This window comes from Eretmochelys imbricata, chromosome 6 (assembly GCF_965152235.1).
Source record: "Eretmochelys imbricata isolate rEreImb1 chromosome 6, rEreImb1.hap1, whole genome shotgun sequence".
In the NCBI taxonomy this organism is placed as follows: domain Eukaryota; kingdom Metazoa; phylum Chordata; order Testudines; family Cheloniidae; genus Eretmochelys; species Eretmochelys imbricata.
Window position 1 is genome coordinate 20,635,779 of NC_135577.1, and position 19,244 is coordinate 20,655,022.

At 46.5% G+C, this 19,244-nt stretch overlaps 1 protein-coding gene across 5 annotated transcripts in view; it reads right to left on the minus strand.

The window, feature by feature from the left end:
• The window catches only part of PPP6R3 (protein phosphatase 6 regulatory subunit 3), a 137,907-nt gene that overhangs the window by 50,510 nt on the left and 68,153 nt on the right, over positions 1-19,244 (minus strand). For all 5 annotated transcript variants that reach the window (XM_077818180.1, XM_077818182.1, XM_077818181.1 and 2 more), the window contains 4 exons: positions 18,954-19,083; positions 10,056-10,208; positions 2,151-2,300; positions 1,325-1,389 (listed from right to left, as the gene is read on the minus strand). In XM_077818180.1, coding sequence (XP_077674306.1) covers positions 1,325-1,389; positions 2,151-2,300; positions 10,056-10,208; positions 18,954-19,083 — 498 coding nt within the window. The remainder of the gene's footprint in view (positions 1-1,324; positions 1,390-2,150; positions 2,301-10,055; positions 10,209-18,953; positions 19,084-19,244) is intronic.

A 19,244-nucleotide genomic window follows, 5' to 3' on the forward strand; every position in this document is an offset into this window, starting at 1 on the left:
CATGCCCTCCCTCAAACAGCTAAAAAGCATTTAAACTAGGATTCACTTTCCCCTCAAATTTACAGTATGCTGCTAAACTTAAGGATGACTAGAGTCAGTTGCCCAGTTAAGTTATAAGTATGGTCCATACCAGATACCTGGCACAGAACAATAAGTACAGCACCAGTTTAATTTTCAGCCCAGTGACTAGACATCTGAGGACATTATGGCCACACACAAAAAAAAAGAAAAAAAAAACTTCAAAGACATTTCCATGGGAAGAAAAGTGTAAGGAATTGAAATCAGAAAATTAAAGACCAACAGAAGCTGTAATCCAAATGTCAGTGTGCTTCCTTGCCCAAGTTATTTTACCAGCTTAACTTGTATTTTTATTTATGTTCAAAAGATATACACCTCACACCTACTGACAAAAGGAGGAAAGCATGTTCAACATATTCCATGTTTGTTTATGCCTCTTGTAAATTTTGTTTTAAGGTGAGGGGGGAAACACATTACAGTAAAAGCTGTGTTATCCATCACTTTACCAACCGGAAAGCTCTATAAACCAGCATTTCTGATCTTCATTGAAAGTCTGGTTTATAGTCCAGTTGGTGCGAGGCCAGCAGACTCCCTACCTGGCTCCGTGTGGCTCCCTGGAAGCAGCAACATGTCCCTGCTGTTCCTAGGCGGAGGAATGGCCACAAGGGGTTTGGAGTGCGGGAGAGGTTGAAGGGCACAGGCTCTAAGAGAGAGTTTGGGTGCGGGAGGGGGCTCAGGACAGGGGGCTGGCGCACGGGAGGGGGTGCAGGCTGCTGGATCCAGGCAGCGCTCACCTCTGGCAGCTCCCCGCAAGCAGCAACATGTCCCTGCTGCTCTTAGACAGAGGCTCTGCTAGGTAGCTCTGCGCACGGCCTCCGCCCCACCCAGAGCGCTTGCTCCGTAGGTCCCATTGGTCAGAAACTGCAGCCAACTGGAGCTGCGGGGCAGCACCTGCGGATGTAGGCAGTATGTAGAGTCACCTGGCTGCGCCTCCGACTAGGACCGGCCGGGATGTCACCTCTTGCAGGAAGCTACCAGAGGTGAGTGCCACCCGGATCCAGCCTCACAAACACCACTACCCACACCCTAACCCCCAGCTCTGAGCCCCTTCCTGCACCCAAACTCCCTCCCTCTTAGTTAACCAGAATTTTTGACTTACCAACACCCCCCTTTTCCCCAACATGCTGGATAACAAAGCTTCTACTGTAGCAGGCTCAATTCTAAACTGATCATGCACTTGTATGTTACATCAAGTCTAATGTAGCACTTCAATTTCTGGGAAAGGAGTAAAGGCTTTGTTACTCACTGTTTCTTCTCATTCACTTCCCATGCTTCAAGTATTCGTTCCACTAATTGGCACTTAAGAAAAAGCTATTAAGAAAAAGTGTTTGCTTAGTGTTTCTAGAAGTGTTAAGTAGCACATATTAAGATAATTTCAAATAGAAGTAGCAATTAGTTTCAGAAAAAGATTAGATCACAACATGTTTTTTTAAATTCATACAACAATACTCCAAGTGTATTAAGCCTTTTTCACTGTATTAAAGACCAAAATTCTTGAGATCAGCACCCTACAACTCCTATTTAGGCACCTAAATAAGTGTTCAGGTCCCTTTACTTTCAACACAATCTGCTGAGTGCTGAACATTTTTGAAAATCTGTCCCTAAGTGAACTATGAACTATATTCAGAAAAATCTATTTTCATGGATGACAAAATAAATAATCCGGAACATCAAGATTACCCTAATCATACATTTACAAGCCTCCCACCAAACCAGAAAGGATTCTCTTTAGAGCTACTCAAATCCACTCTTAAGTTAAGGGGATTCCTCTTCAGACAGACCTAAGACACCAGCTATCCCACACATCAGTCTCATCCTAGGGATGGATGAGCTACTGCTGCAGCCCTCCCAGCCCCTAGCAGACTGGAGAGCAATCTACCACGCATCAACAAAACTATGCCTTCAGCATGGGTAGTCACTAAATCTTTTTTTTTCTCTCTCTTTTTTTTTTTTTTTTAATTCCATGCCTCTATTTAATAAGCCAACGTTTAACTTCCACTAGAAAGAGAAAGGGCTACAATAGTGAAGAACAAGGCTTACAATGTCAAGATGTACACAAAAGCAAAACTTACATGTTTCAGTAAGAGATTGTCCCCAATGGAGTCCTGATCTGTAATTGTGCCATTTTCTGTGCTCTCAAGGGGACTTGCAAGAATTAATGCAATACAGACTTCTACTTGAGTATGCAAGAAGTTATTCCATGTGTATTTAAAGAACATATCCTGCAAGACAAATTCAAAAGAATTTGATTACACACACAGAGATCTTTTCACTGGACACAACAAACAGCAGTGTAGATCTAGAAAGTCAGACAGTAACTGGCAATCTCTTAAATACTTTAAAATTTTGTACATGTCATAGATAATTTATTGTTTTAGAAAGACAATCAACACACATTTGGCACCTAAATAGCAATTTTACAACCGACAGTTGCCATATAATGTAGATTAGTACTGGTCAATTTATAAATAGGGAAATAGAGGGACAAAAGTTGAGTCAGAAAGACAACTCAGATGTCCATACTTCCAATCCTACCCTTCATTCCCTATAATACTTTAATATTTTTATATTCAAGTACTGGCTACACAAAAAGGCATATAGTGAAAAAATATACATTTAAATGTTAATTTTTCTGTGTCTCTGATTTAGATCAGATTATGTTTCTTATATGGAAACAAGAAAAACGGCATCTGTCACTGGCAACATCCAGAATTATGAGAGAGTTCTTAAAAATACTCAATGACCTGAGATTTTTTTAATAAAATTTTTAATCAAATTATAATGTCAGACAGACATGGCAACTTCCTGCAATATACCTGAAAAACGTTATTTAATAAAAAGTAAGTAACTTGAGTCCAAAGATACTCAGACTTTAAGGCCAGAAGGGATCATCATGATCATCTAGTCTGACCTCCGGCATACTGCAGACCACAGAACCTCACCCACCCGCTCTGGTAATAGACCCCTAACCCCTGGCTGAGTTACTGAAGTCTTCAAATCATGATTTAAAGACTTGAATCCACCATTTACATTATTTTAATTGTACAAGCAACCTGTGCCCCATGACGCAGAGGAAGACAACACATCCCCAGGGTCTACCAATCTGACCCAGGACAAGATTCCTTCCCGACCCCAAATATGGCAAATCAGTTAGGCCCGGAGTATGTGGGTAAAACCCACCAGACACCCACCTGGGAAAGAAGTCTCTATAGTAACTCAGAGCCCTCCCAGTCTAATATCCCATCACCAGCCATTGGAGAGGTTTGCTACTAGCAGTCACAGATCAGCTATACGCATTGTAGGCAGTCTCATACCATCCCCTCCATAAAAGTATCAAGCTCAGACTGGATAACCGTCAGGTTTTTTTGCCCCCCACTGCTCCCCTTGGAAGACTGCTCCAGAACTTTACTCCTCTGACAGTTAGAATCATCGAATCATAGAATATCAGGGTTGGAAGGGACCTCAGGAGGTCATCTAGTCCAAACCCCTGCTCAAAAGCAGGACCAATCCCCAATTAAATCATCCCAGCCAGGGCTTTGTCAAGCCCGACCTTAAAAACTTCTAAGGAAGGAGATTCCACCACCTCCCTAGGCAATGCATTCCAGTGCTACACCACCCTCCTAGTGAAAAAGTTTTTCCTAATACCCAATCTAAACCTCCCCCACTGCAACTTGAGACCATTACTCCTTGTCTTGTCGTCTTCTACCACTGAGAATAGTCTAGAACCATCCTCTTTGGAACCACCTCTCAGGTAGTTGAAAGCAGCTATCAAATCCCCCCTCATTCTTCTCTTCTGCAGACTAAACAATCCCAGTTTCCTCAGCCTCTCCTCATAAGTCATGTGTTCCAGACCCCTAATCATTTTTGTTGCCCTTCGCTGGACTCTCTCCAATTTATCCACATCCTTCTTGTAGTGTGGGGCCCAAAACTAGACACAGTACTCCAGATGAGAAATTAGAAACCTTTGTCTAATTTCAAGCCTAAGCTTGTTGATGGCCAGTTTATATCCATTTTTGTCAGGTCCACATTGGCGCTTAGCTTAAATAACTCCTCTCCCTCCCTGGTGTTTATCCCTCTGAAGTATATAGAGAAAGCAATCATATCTCCCCTCAGCCAAAGTCTTTGAGTCCCGTCTCATAAGGTAGGTTTTCCATTCCTCAGATCATCCTAGTAGCCCTTCTTTGCACCTGTTTGAATTAATCTCTCAAACATGGGAGACCAAAATTGTACACAGTATTCCAGATGAGGTCTCACCAGTACTTTGTATAATAGCACTAACACTTCCCTGGGTCTACTGGAAATACCTCGCCTGATGGATCCTACACTGCATTAGACTTTTTCACGGCCGCAGCACATTGGCAGTTCACAGTCATCATAAGAACATAAAAGCGGCCATATTGGGTCAGACCAATAGTCTATCTAGCTCAGTATCCTGTCGTCCGACAGTGGCCAATGCCAGATGCTTCAGAGGGAATGAACAGAAGGAAGTAATCATCAAGTGATCCATCCCATCACGCATTCCCAACTTCTGGCAAACGAAGGCTAGGGACACCATCCTTGTTCATTGTGCCCAATAGTCATTGATAGACAAAGAACAGGAGTACTTGTGGCACCTTAGAGCCTAACAAATTTGAGCATAAGCTTTCGTGGGCTACAGCCCACTTCATCGGATGCATGCAGTGGAAAATACAGTACGACGGTTTTATATACACAGAGAACATGAAACAATGGGTGTTACCATACACACTATAACGAGAGTGATCAGTTAAGGTAAGCTATTACCAGCAGGAGGGGGGGGAGAAAAAAACAACCTTTTGTAGTGATGATCAAGCTGGAAATGGCCCATCTTGATTATCACTACAAAAGGTGATGGGTTTTTTCCCACTCTCCTGCTGGTAATAGGTTACCTTAACTGATCATTCTCGTTATAGTGTGTATGGTAACACCCATTGTTTCACGTTCTCTATGTATATAAAACCGTCCTACTGTATTTTCCACTGCATGCATCCGATGAAGTGGGCTGTAGCCCACGAAAGCTTATGCTCAAATTTGTTAGGCTCTAAGGTGCCACAAGTACTCCTATTCTTTTTGCGGATACAGACTAACACTATTGCTATGCTGAAACCTGTCATTGATAGACATACCCTCCATGAATTTACCTTGTCCTTTTTTGTCCCCTGTTATAGTCTTTGCCTTCACAACAGGCCTCTGGCAAAGGATTCCGCAGGCTGACATTGCATTGTGTGAAGAAATACTTGCTTTTGTTTGTTTTAAACCTGCTGCCTATTAATTTCATTTGGTGACCCCTAGTTCTTGCATTATGAGAAGGAGTAAATAACACTTCCTTATTTACTTTCTTCATACCAGTCACAGACCTCTATCATATCCCCCCTTCGTCAGCTCTTTTCCAAGCTGAAAAGTCCCAGCCTTATTCCTCTCTCCTCATATGGAAGCTGTTCCATATCCCTTATTTTTATTGCCTTTTCTGTACCTTTTCCAATTCCAATAGATCTTTTTTGAGATCGGGCAACCAATCTACATGCAGTACTCAAGAAGTGGGTGTACCATGGATTAATACAGAGGCAATATGATATTTTCTGTCTTATTATCTATTCCTTTCATAATGATTCCCAACATTGCTAGCTTTTTTGACTGCCACTGCACACTGAATAGGTGTTTTCAGTGAACTATCCACGACTCCAAGATCTCTTTTTTGAGTGGTAACAGCTAATTTAGACGGCATCATTTTATATGTATAGGTGGGATTATGTTTTCCAATGTTTTCCAAAATGGGGAAGAGATGGCCAGCCCTCTGTGGAGATAGAGGTGGTTAGGGACTATTTAGAAAAGCTGGACGTGCACAAGTCCATGGGGCCGGACGAGTTGCATCCGAGAGTGCTGAAGGAATTGGCGGCTGTGATTGCAGAGCCATTGGCCATTATCTTTGAAAACTCGTGGCGAACCGGGGAAGTCCCGGATGACTGGAAAAAGGCTAATGTAGTGCCAATCTTTAAAAAAGGGAAGAAGGAGGATCCTGGGAACTACAGGCCAGTCAGCCTCACCTCAGTCCCTGGAAAAATCATGGAGCAGGTCCTCAAAGAATCAATCTTGAAGTACTTGCATGAGAGGAAAGTGATCAGGAACAGCCAGCATGGATTCACCAAGGGAAGGTCATGCCTGACTAATCTAATCGCCTTTTATCATGAGATTACTGGTTCTGTGGATGAAGGGAAAGCAGTGGATGTATTGTTTCTTGACTTTAGCAAAGCTTTTGACACGGTCTCCCACAGTATTCTTGTCAGCAAGTTAAGGAAGTATGGGCTGGATGAATGCACTATAGGGTGGGTAGAAAGCTGGCTAGATTGTCGGGCTCAACGGGTAGTGATCAATGGCTCCATGTCTAGTTGGCAGCCGGTGTCAAGTGGAGTGCCCCAGGGGTCAGTCCTGGGGCCGGTTTTGTTCAATATCTTCATAAATGATCTGGAGGATGGTGTGGATTGCACTCTCAGCAAATTTGCGGACGATACTAAACTGGGAGGAGTGGTAGATACGCTGGAGGGGAGGGATAGGATACAGAAGGACCTAGACAAATTGGAGGATTGGGCCAAAAGAAATCTGATGAGGTTCAATAAGGATAAGTGCAGGGTCCTGCACTTAGGACGGAAGAATCCAATGCACAGCTACAGACTAGGGACCGAATGGCTAGGCAGCAGTTCTGCGGAAAAGGACCTAGGGGTGACAGTGGACGAGAAGCTGGATATGAGTCAGCAGTGTGCCCTTGTTGCCAAGAAGGCCAATGGCATTTTGGGATGTATAAGTAGGGGCATAGCCAGCAGATCGAGGGACGTGATCGTTCCCCTCTATTCGACATTGGTGAGGCCTCATCTGGAGTACTGTGTCCAGTTTTGGGCCCCACACTACAAGAAGGATGTGGATAAATTGGAGAGAGTCCAGCGAAGGGCAACAAAAATGATTAGGGGTCTAGAACACATGACTTATGAGGAGAGGCTGAGGGAGCTGGGATTGTTTAGCCTGCATAAGAGAAGAATGAGGGGGGATTTGATAGCTGCTTTCAACTACCTGAAAGGGGGTTCCAAAGAGGATGGCTCTAGACTGTTCTCAATGGTAACAGATGACAGAACGAGGAGTAATGGTCTCAAGTTGCAGTGGGGGAGATTTAGATTGGATATTAGGAAAAACTTTTTCACTAAGAGGGTGGTGAAACACTGGAATGCGTTGCCTAGGGAGGTGGTGGAATCTCCTTCCTTGGAAGTTTTTAAGGTCAGCTTGACAAAGCCCTGGCTGGGATGATTTAACTGGGAATTGGTCCTGCTTCGAGCAGGGGGTTGGACTAGATGACCTTCAGGGGTCCCTTCCAACCCTGATATTCTATGATTCTATGATTCAATGTGCATTACTTTGCATTTATCAACATTGAATTTCATCCGCCATTTTGTTGCCCAGTCACCCAGCTTTGTGAGATCCTTTTATAACTCTTCACAGTCTGCACTGGACCTATTTTGAGTAATGGGTATCATCTGAAAATTTTACCACCTCACTGTTTACCCCTTTTTCCAGATCATTTATGAATATGTTGAACAGGACTGGTCCCAGTACAGATCCCTGGGGAACACCGCAATTTACCTCTCTCCATTCTGAAAACTGATCATTTATTCCCACCACTTGCTTGCTATCTTTTAACCAGTTACTGATCCACAGAGGACCTTCCCTCTTATCCCATGACAGCTTACTTTGCTTAAGAGCCTTTGATAAGGGATTTGTGAAAGGCTTTCTGAAAATCCAAGTACACTATATTCACTGGATCACCCTTGTCCACATGCTTGTTGACATCCTCAAAGAATTCTAGTAGATGGGTGAAGCATGATTTCCCTTTACAAAAACCATGTTGACTCTTCCCCAACAAAATCGTATTCATCTACGTGTCTGATAATTCTGTTCTGTAATACAGTTTCAACCAATGAGGCTTACCAGCCTTATCCTGTGATGAACCTATACATCCAGGTCGTTCTCCTCCGCCGCTTCAACTGATAAGTCCCCAGCTTAGAGCAAAAACTGTTCTTGTTAGTCCCTAAGTGCATGACCTTGCACTTTGCACTATTAAATTTCATCTTATTTCTATTACTCCAGTTTTTAAGGAAATCCAGATCTTCTTGTAGGACATTCTGGTCCTCCTCTGTACTGGCAATACCTCCCAACTCTGTGTCGTCGGCAAATTTTATTAGCGCACTCCCACTTTTTGTGCCAAAAATGTTAAATAAGATTGGTCCCAAGACTGATCCCTGAGGAACCCCACTGGTAACCTCCCTCCAGCCTAACAGTTCACCTTCCAATATGACCCCACTATAGTCTCCCCAATTATTTATATTATTGTGGGTCAGGATTTTTTATAGCCTGGGGCAGGGGGTAAGGGAGAAGAGAATGTTACGTGAACCCTGGGAAGTGTTAAGAACTTAAAACGACTGTATTAAACAATGTGCCAGGTAAGAATGGACTTTTAGGACATACAGTGTTAAGTGGTTCTCCTGGGAATCTCTAGGAGGACATGAACGTAAATTTCCCACATCCAGTTATGCAAAAAACCCAGACTTTTGAAGCTACTTCCTGAGGAGATGATCATTGTTTACGTGTTCCTGGAACCTGAAGATCAAAGACCCAAGCTGAATAAAGGAAAGACCAAACTATTCATCTGCACTTGCCAGGAATATCACACAGTGTAAGAAGGGGACTGTGCAGCCTGGAAAAACCCTAATCAGGAGGGAGTGGAGACCTGGGTCTCTGCCCAAGAGATATGACTGCAGAGGACGCCTAGAGTGGGTGCCCTCAAGGGATCATGGAGAGTGAATACAGGTGCAGTTGCCCTAAACTGTGACATAACATATCATTCAAAATGTCTTTAGGAAATAGCAACACTCTTCCTTAAGGAGGTGTTATTAAAACTGGATGGTTACTATGCACAGTAATTAAGCCTACCAAGAGATTTATGGTATTTCCCATTCCAAGTATAGGGAATACCATAGTAAACTTTGCATTGTGGCAAAATCATTTTAAAATGGCATCCACTGCAGAATATGAAGAACATTTATATGGCTTAGGTCTAGTTTTATTTTACATCCTACACTAGTACAACTTATTCTACAAACAGTATACCAAATTAAGATTATATAAAACGGAGGCATATGCAAAGCCAAGGAGGACAGAAATAATGGCAACTAATAAAATGGTTGAAGCATAAGTAGGAAATAAAAGTAAACCTGGAAAAAATGCAGGCTAGACTATAAGGGCAAAAATACACATTCAGTGGGAGAATCTATGTGGCAAGAGGACTGTCAACTCGATACAGGTTTTCAAGTGCAATACAGTGGCGAAACAACCACAGGTTTGCCAGCATACAGAGAGGTACCACTTCAGACCAGGGAGATAACCAGGCCTTTTTGTCACTGATGGGACTGTACATAATGCACTATATACAGCTGACACATTTAAAAGGAATTAAAAACAAAAACATTAAGGTCAGGACGGAATGACTCAGGAAGAAAGAATAAAAGCAAAGTAAGTTTACATAGTTTGGCTGAAAGAATTTGAGGGTGGGGAGACAGCAAAGATAAGGTAGCAATCTAGATCTGTCTGTAGAGCATAAACACCAAGGAGCAAGAAAAACCATGTCTAAAGAGTCTATAGAGGTCGAAAGAGTAAAAGGTTAAGCAGAGCTGAGGAAAATTTTTGGTTACTGTCAGGAAGAGAGTAACAAAATCCAGATGGTGAAATAGTCTCACAAGGAAAGTGGTGAAAGCCTCACCACATGACTCACTGTAAAACACTCTAAGGCACAATCTGCACTGACAAATCAAACAGATATTGTGATATCTTAACAGGGCTTTGCCATCTAATTTCTGTGGTTTTATAAAAATGAAGAGGGTAGTGTGAGGCTCTTAACAGTGTAAGTAAATTATTCTTACCAATATAACTCCTATGCTGTTCAACTCCATAAGTTCCAAGTTCACATTGTTTGTGTTAGTCTGTAGAAGGCTGGATATCAACCTAATCACATTTAAACGAGTGTTTCCCACAGGTGGATCCAATACACCCCATGTTGTCTTCATAACACTTTTCTAGACAAAAAGAGTCCATGGGAATATTTTTTTTAAAAAGTACACATTTCTTTCAAACCAGTTCGGTGTTATCCACAAACAGAAAAATTTGATAAGAATCTTGTATGGCCAGTTTGGCAGCAGTAGCATGACATTATGTTTTGGGACAGCAAGTTTTAGTCCCATACGTTAACACTTATTTTCTAGCACTGTGGACTGGGAACAGAGAAGACAATGAGGCTGGGGGAAATAAAAAGATATGGAGTATACAAACTTAGTGGCATTATGGACACCTAAAGGAGCTGCATTCAGCCCCACGACGGACATTTACTGGTGAGAACAGTGATTTAGGACACACTTTATCAAGCTCTAACTAACTATTCAAGTCTGGGTGTGTCTAGTTAAGCAGTTTTTGTATTTATCCAGGCAAGAAAATTAGTAATTATTGTGGTAAATTTTCTAAAGTCAGAAGAGAGAAATAAACTTTAGTGCAGACTTCAGAATAATGATGTTTGCTTTAGTGAAGAGAATGTTGTAAAAGCCTAATGGTCCCTACTGCTGCCATATAAATGCCAGCATACTTACACAGGAATTTCGATACCAGATCAGACCAGTGGTTTGTGTACTCCATCCTGTCTGACAGTGGTCAATACCAGCTGCTTCCAAGGAAGGCAAACGCTCATAGTGGACAGTTATGCAACAAACAGCAAACAGAGATTAGGAAGAAGTGTCCACATCTTTTAGTGGTTCAGTTGTGCACTGAATGGAGATTTTATATCCTTTCTAAGAAAGCATCCTCCCTACCTACTACAAATACAGTATGGATATTCTCATTATCCTTCAAATTCTACACTCCTGACCACAATTATATCTTAGTACAATGAGTTCTGCATGTTTCCTTAAAGTGAGTTTTTCATTTTTGTATCTGTAGCCTTTCAATTTCACCAGATGTCCCTGGTGATCTACAACTGATCTACCTTCTCTCCTGTCTTTTTATAGACCTCATATCCTCTTACGCATATCTCTAAAGTGAGCTTTCCCAATCTTTTCCACAGTGTATATGGAAGCTTTGTCACGCCCCCCCATGATACATCCTTCTTCTGGACCACTTATTTCTGCTTTATTTTGGTGCGCCATGGCAAAGCATGCTCCTTTCCAAAGAAAGGAAAGGATATTTTGTTGCATTTTAGTGCAATTGCTTTTTCTCTATTTTGCTTAATTAAACAAAGTCAAACAATTGAAAATATGAACACCAATACATTACAGGGATATTTGATCACCATATCAATAATGAATAGCCAAACTATAAGTGGCTCAGAAAAAGGCTTATGGACTGTGTGTTAGACTAAAATGTACTTTTTAGCTTTCATTAAACTGGTTTCTGAATAAAAACAGTTACTAACCTTTTGTAACCACTGTTCAAGATGCATGGTTCATGTCCATTCCACATTAGGTGTGCACACACCACGTTCACCACTGCTGAAGATTTTTCCCTCGGTGGCATTTGTCAAGTCACCTAGCACCCTCCGGTGGCGTGAGCTCATGTGCCAGTATAAAGGAGCCTGGACAGTCCCACACCCTCTCTTAGTTCCTTCTTGCCAGCTAACTCAGACAGAGGGGCAGGAGGTTGTGGAACAGACATGAGGAACACATCTCGAAGAACAAGAATTATGGAAAGTTTAGTAATTGTTTTTTCTTCGAGTGCTTCCTCATGTCCATTTCACGTTAGGTGACAAGTGGTACCTAAAGGGATGGGCTCGGAGTTCATGGACATGCGGATTGCAACACTGCTCTGCCAAACCTGGCATCATCTCTGGCCTGCTGGGTGATAGCGAAGTGGATGGAGAAGGTATGAACGGACAAGCAGGTCGCCGAACTGCAGAGGTCTTGGACCAGGACATGGGCCAGAAACGCTGCTGATGAAGCCTGAGCCCTTGTCTAACGGATGATCAAGATGGCAAGAGGTTGGACTACCACAGGATCCAGGGAGGGAATACTGGAGGCCAGGGAGACCGTGAGGAAAAGACAGTTACTTCTTCCTTAACTGTTGTTTTTTGAGACGCGTTGTTCATGTCCATTCCATATTAGGTGTGTGCTCTCGCCACATGCACCAGTGACAAAAGTATTTTCCCCCTCAGTGGTATCCGTACGGTACTGGCTCTGGAGCCCCCTAGAACGGTGCGCACATGCCGCGGTATAAGGGGCACTGCCGGCTCTCGCCACCCTCAGTTCCTTATTGCCGAAACTCTGACAGTGGGGAAGGAAGAAGGGTTATGGAATGGACATGAGCAACAAATCTTGACCACCACCAGTTATGGAAAAGGCAAATTTTCTTCTTCTTGGAGTGCTTGCTCATGTCCATTCCATATGAGGTGATTCCCAAGCAGTACCCCTGGAGGAGGGTAGGAGTTCACGAACATGTAGATTGCAACATAGCTCGGCTGAACCCAGCGTCATCTCTGGCCTTCTGGGTGATGGCATAGTGTGCCATGAACGTGTGAACTGAAGACTACATTGCAGCTCTGCAAATGCCCTGAATAGAGACGTGCTCCAAGACGGCCGCTGAGGACGCCTGAACTTTGGTCGAGTGGGTCCCCACAATCGGCAGTGATCCAGTTGGAAATCCTCTGCGACGACACCAGAAGGCCCTTCATCCTGTCCGTTGTCATGAAGAAGAGCTGGGTCGACCTGCAGAAGGGCTTGGTACACTCCAGATAAAACGCCAGGGCATATCTGATATCCAGGGCATACAGCTTCCTTTGCTCACTAGTGGTGTGCAGCTCGGGAGAAACCCCATGAGGAAGATGTCCTGGTTAACATAGGAGGAAGACACCACCTTTGGCAGAAAGGCCAGATGAGGTTGCAGTTGAACTTTGTCCTTGTGGAACACCATATATGGCAGCTCCGATGTCAGGGCTTTAAGCTCCGACACTCATCTGGCAGATGTTATGGCCACAAGGAAAGTGACCTTCCATGACAGGTAAGAGAGGGAACAGGAGTCCATAGGTTCAAAGGGCAGGCCTATAAGCCTAGAAAGAACCAAGTTAAGGTCCCACTGTAGGATGGGCTCAGGCCGGTGGGAAGAGTCTCTCGAGGCCTCTCAGGAATCGAGCTGACATGTTGTGCGAGAACACCCGTCTGACCTTGGATCAGAGCGTGGAAAGCAGAGATAGCTGCAAGGTGTACTCTGATGGAAGAGAGGGCCAGCCCCTAGTTCTTAAAATGGAGCAGGTAATATAAGATAGATTGTATGGAGGAGCAAGTTGGGCAAATGTTACACTCAGACGCACAGTGGGAAAACCTCATCCACTTGGCCAGGTAGGTCGCTCTAGTGGAAGGCTTCCTGCTCTCCAGGAGGATTTGCTGGACCTCGTTAGAGCAGGCCTACTCTTCCAAGTTCAACCACTCAGCATCCATGCTGTGAGGTGGAGGGGGCGAGGCTGGTGCGTAGGAGAGGCCTATGATCCTTTGAGAGCAGATCCGGGTGGTCGGGAAGGGGCCAGGGAGTGGTCACCATCAAGTCTATCCGTGCGCCGAACTAATGTTGACGCAGCCACACTGGGGCGATCATGATGATCTGGGCCTTGTCCCTCTTGGATCTTTGACAGGGCTCTATTGGTGAGAGGGATTGGCGGGAACGTGTACGCCACACCTCCTGACCACGACAGAAGGAAGGAGTCTGAGAGGGAGTCCTCGCCCAGACCCTGCAGGGAACAGAAGTGATGGCTTTTCCTGTTCTGTCTGGTGGCGAACAGGTCCACTTGGGGAGTTCCCCAGCTCTGGAAGAGTGTCCAGGCTACCTCCGGATGGAGCGACCACTCGTGGTGAGAGGAAAAGGATCTGCTTAGGCAATCTGCCAGTGTGTTCCCAACACCGGGGAGGTGACAGGCCTCCAGGTGGATTGTATGCTCGATGCAGAAATGCCTCAGTTGGAGGGCCTCTTGACAGAAAGCAGGTGAGTGTGCTCCGCATTGCCTGTTGATGTAGAACTTCAAGGCCATATTGTCCATCAACACTCTCACCACCTTGCCTGCCAGGTGCGGCAGAAAAACCCTGCAGGCCAACTGTACCACTCTGAGTTCCTTGATATTTACGTGCAACACTATCTCCTCCAGGAACCACATGCCCTGGGTCTGGAGGTTGCCGAGATGCACTCCCCAACCTAGGTCCGAGGCGTCCAATATCAGCTCAATGGAGTGACAAGGGCTGTTGAATGGAACTCCTTCCAGGACAACTTGGGGTCGGTCCACCATTGCAGCAAGGTAAGTATCGCCAGTGAGATGGTAACAACCTTTTCCAGGTGATCGCTGTACTGGGAATAGACCATCACCAGCCACTGCTGTAAGGGTCGCATCCAGAGCCTGGCATGGTGGACGACGTACATACATGCTGCCCAATGTCCAGCAGGCACAGGCAAACCCTGGCCTTGGTCAGGGGAAATGTGGAGACTCCCGCAATGAGGTCCACCAACGCTTGGAACCTTTCCTGTGGCACAGGAAAGGTGCTCTGGCACAGGTGGAGTCGAGCATCGCTCCAATGAACTCTATCCTCTGCACCAGAACTAACGTAGACTTTTTGTTGTTTACCAGAAGGCCCAGGGATTGGCATGTGGCCTGCTGCACCCCTTTGGACTTGGGACCTGTATCAACCTTTGACCAGCCAGTGGTTGAGGTACAGGTATATCTGGATACCCCGACACCTAAGGTAAGCCGCTACTACCGACATGCTCTTGGTAAACACCCCCGGTGCTGTTGCTAGGCCGAAAGGGAAGACTGCAAAATGGTCGTGGGCCAATCCCACCGTGAAGTGTAGAAAATGCCTGTGTGCTTGGATGATTGCGATATGAAAATACAGGTCCTTCAAATCGTGGGCGGCATTCCAGTCTCCCAGATCCAGGGAGGGGATGATGGAGGCTAGAGAGACCATGTGGAACTTCAACTTCTTTAGTTATTTGTTGAGGTCTCACAGGTCCAGGATGGGCCATAGACCGCCTTTGGCCTTTGGGATTAAGAGGTACCGGGAATAGAAACTCTTGTTCCTGTAGTCGTGAGGAACCTCTTCCACTGTACCCAGCTGCACCAACCCTTCTACCTCCAGCACGAGGAGATTCTCGTGAGAGGGGTCCCTGAAGAGGGACAGGGAAGGGGGTGGGGGCAGAAACCGGAAGGTATAACCCTGCGCCACTGTACTGAGGACCCAGGGGTCCAAAGTTATAGTAGTCCATGCTGGGAGGAAAAAAGAAAGGGTTGGAGAAATACAGGAAAGATAGATCCAGGGTATAGTTTGGTAGGTCACCGTTGGGTGCACCCTCAAAACGCCCGCTTGCTACCCTGCTTATTGCAGGTCGAGCCCGATTGAGCGAAGGTGGGTGGCTTGGGCAGCATTTGTAGCCCCTGCTCTTGGGGGGGGGGGGGGGGCGCTCCTGCTGGGGTTGGCTCCCTTGGCCCTGGGCTGGGTGCGGTTTGAACCACTTACGGGCTGGACCGAGGACATACAGCCCTAGACTTTTCGGGGGGGGGGGGGGGGGGGGGGGGGGGAGGAGGTCCTTAGCTCATGCAGCTTACTGTCCATCTGTTCTGCAAACAAGGCCTGGCTGTTGAAGGGGAGGTCCTGCATTGACTGCTGAGCCTCTGTCAACAGGCCAAAGATGAGGAGCCAGGATGCCAGCCGCATGGAGACGGCTGAGGCCATGGTGCGAGCTACAGAGCCCGCTGCATTCGAAGATGCCTGGAGGACCACCCTGGCCAGAGCTGTGCCCTCCTGGAGGATTGCCCAGAATTTCTTCCTGGGCCCTTCAGTAAGCAAAACCTCGCACTTGGCCATGGCCTGCCACACGTTGTAATCGTAGCAGCGGTGAAGGAGGGTAGACAACCCACCAAGCCAATGGGAGCCTGGAAGACAAACTTTTTGCCCAAACAGATCCAGTGTCTATTTTTGGGTGTGGGTCCAGGTTGCCCCTGCCTCTCCCTTTGATTAACTGCCTCAACTACAACAGAGTTTTGAGCCAGGTGGTGTAGAGATACTTGTGGCCTTTAGCTGACACCAAGTATTTACATTCAGCCCTTTTTGAAATGGAGGGCAGGGAGGAGGGGGTTTGCCATAGGGCATTAATTTTTGATACCCCTTTGTGTAGGGGCAAAGCCACCCTAGCAGGTGCTGTGGAGCAGCGGATGCTAAATAGGGAGTCTGAGGGCTCCCCAGGTTGGAGGCAACCCTCTTCAAAAGCTCCTGATGAGCCTTAGCATCATCATCTTGTGGAACTAGGTGAGGGGGACCCACAATGGCTTTGTTGGGCAACGATGAGGATGAAGCCAGTGCCGTGGGAGCCACCACGTCCGCTGGTGGTCCAGCAGACTGTTCCCATCTGCTCATGGGCCTGGCGTGTCCTGCCTTCCGGGGCCTCTACCTCTCGTGGAGGGCAGGATGTTTCGGCTGATGGCTTATCTGAGACCGCCGCAACCGAGTGGCCTGTTTGCGAGGGCTGGGGAAACCGCCACAGGTTCCAGAGATACCAGGCAGACGGCAGCCACTGGCTTTGGGGCCACAGAGTCAGTTGCCTTCCTGACAAGGTGGATGGTGCCACCGGTGCCAGGGCTTGTCCCGCTGTCAAGGATTCCTGTTCAGTTCTGGAGTCGGAGGCAGAGTGGCTGCTGCCAGGCAACCATGATCAAGCAGACCAGCATTCCTTCTCCATGTGGTGCTAGCCACTATGCCTCAACATCAACCTGACCGATCGAGACCAGTCCCTCATGAGGAAACTTGGGGACCGTTGGTGTTTGGCATCGGTAGACCAGCAATCAACGCCTCTACGCCACTCGACCGGTACCGGGACCTGGAGCAGGACCGGTTATCAGGAAGATTTCCTCAACCATGAGATCCATGTGTCAGCAATGGGCGTCTGTTACAGGTGGCAGTGTTCAAATGATGGTTCGTGTGACCGGTGCCGAAGCCTTGGAGATACGAACAGCTGGTCGCGATGCTCTTTCCAGTGTGTGCGTGCGCACATGCGCACACCAAGGGCCCAGAGACTGAAGAGGGCTTCGTTGAGTCTGCCTCGCTGATGTGATGGCTCTGAGTGGCCGAGCATTGGCAGGACATCCCCCGCGATGGGGAGCGGCGCTGCTGAGGTGGCGACACAGAGTAAGACCCCAAAGCGGGTTTACCCTTTGACCGGGGTACCGCCGGAGCTGGTGTGGGCACCACCGATAGCATCAGGATCTCCTTCGCTGCCTGCAGGGCCTCTGGTGTCAACAGGACTTCTAGATGACAGAGGCTCTCGTCACTGTCAGGGTGGCAGGCATAGTGCGGGATGGGCTGGACTGCTCAACTTGAGCTAGGGCCCGACTCCGTGATGGAGATGTCAAGTCGCTCGGCACAGGTCTTGGCTCTCCTCCAGCCCTGTCCTTTCCCTTATGGGAAGTGAGGAATCTTCCCCTCGTGGTTCTCTTTGGCTTCTTGGTCAGAACCAGGGAGGAGGATTGGTGCTGGCTTGAAGACACCAAGATCCAGTGGGATGTAGGAGAGATATTGGCAGTGGCCCTTTGGCTCTGCACAGGACTACACCTCCAACTCTGAGGACTCCTCAGGAGACCATGGGAAAGCAGTACCCTTCATTTCCATCAACCAGTAATGGAGCAGAGACATCTTTGCCGACAACAGAAGGGCCAGTTTTCCTCTGGTCAGTACCAAAGGGCCTGGTGCTGCATATGAGCTCGGGGCAACATGCTCCATTCTGTTCGACACGCTCATCAGAGCCAGTAGTTGTCCCATCAGGGTCAGCAGAAGCTGGCCACTGCAAAGGTCTCAAGGTTGGAAGGCACTGCGATCCCGCTGGCACCATGAGGTCCCCCTGGCATTGGCAGATGGGGCCCGTCACTGGACTCTATGGCACCTGCGAGCAGGGTGGAGTCGATGGTGCTGCTAGCAGAACGGGTGGAGGAGTGGTCTGACATGGGTCACACTCCCCAGGTTTGTCCTTCCTCAGTACTGGGTAGTATCCTCTCTCGGAACAGTTTCTTGTGCTTCTCTCTCAGTACTGGACAGGAGGAATGGTGCTGAGAAACACGCGGTGCCAGAGGGTGCTTTACACTGAAGCCGAGGCACTGAGTTCAACTGGCTTCTCTCTGATGCAGGTCTAAGTGTGGCTTCCATTAGGACAGCTCTTAGTCTAGCCTCCCTGTCCTTTTTTGTATAAGACTTGAAGTGGCGGCAGATTTGGCAATGCTCTTATATGTGAGCTTCTTCCAAACATTTAGAGTGTGGGTTGCCCACAAGCACAGGCTTGCCGCAGGAGGCACAGAGTTTGAAGCCCAGAGACCAGGGCATGCCCAGCAGCAGCAGAAGCCCCTCTACACTAAGCAGGGGAGGGGGGCCTCACTGTATACAGTAATATTATCTACACTACTACTGGAAATTAAAAACGTAAGATAACTAAACTAGAGAACAAAAAAACCACTGAATGAATGCCTTGCCAAAGCAAGAGAAGGTGTTCCAGTGACCATCGTGGGCATTAAGAAGAAACTGAGATGGTGTGGGGGACTGGGCCCTTTATAGTGGTCCATGAGCGCGTGACACCAGAGGGCGTTAGAGCCAGCCTGATGGATACCACCAAGGGAAAAAATCTCTGGCGACAGTGCACACACACCTAATGTGGAATGGACATGAGCAAGAACTCTAAGAAAAACTATTATTTTTAAAGCCTTTATCACTAAATGACAGACTAATCGGTCTCCATTTTCATTTGGTAGAGTTACAAATTCCACTTACTTTCGGGGGCTCAAGTAGTAGCTCATGGAAGGATGCAAGTCGTGCTTTTATGGCTTCTAAAACACTTTTGTTGACTGAATATGTTGAATGGCTCATGCCTGGAGGACAGATCTCTATATGACCTTCAAATCTAAATATACAAAGAAGAGTTTGATGATTATATTGCAGGATTAGTTACAATATTAACTCAAATTAGACACAATCTTAACAGCTCTGTAAACCAGCTCTGTAAACCTATAACTAGAAAAAGACTATACACAAAGGGGTAAATCTAGAGTAGCGGTTCTCAAA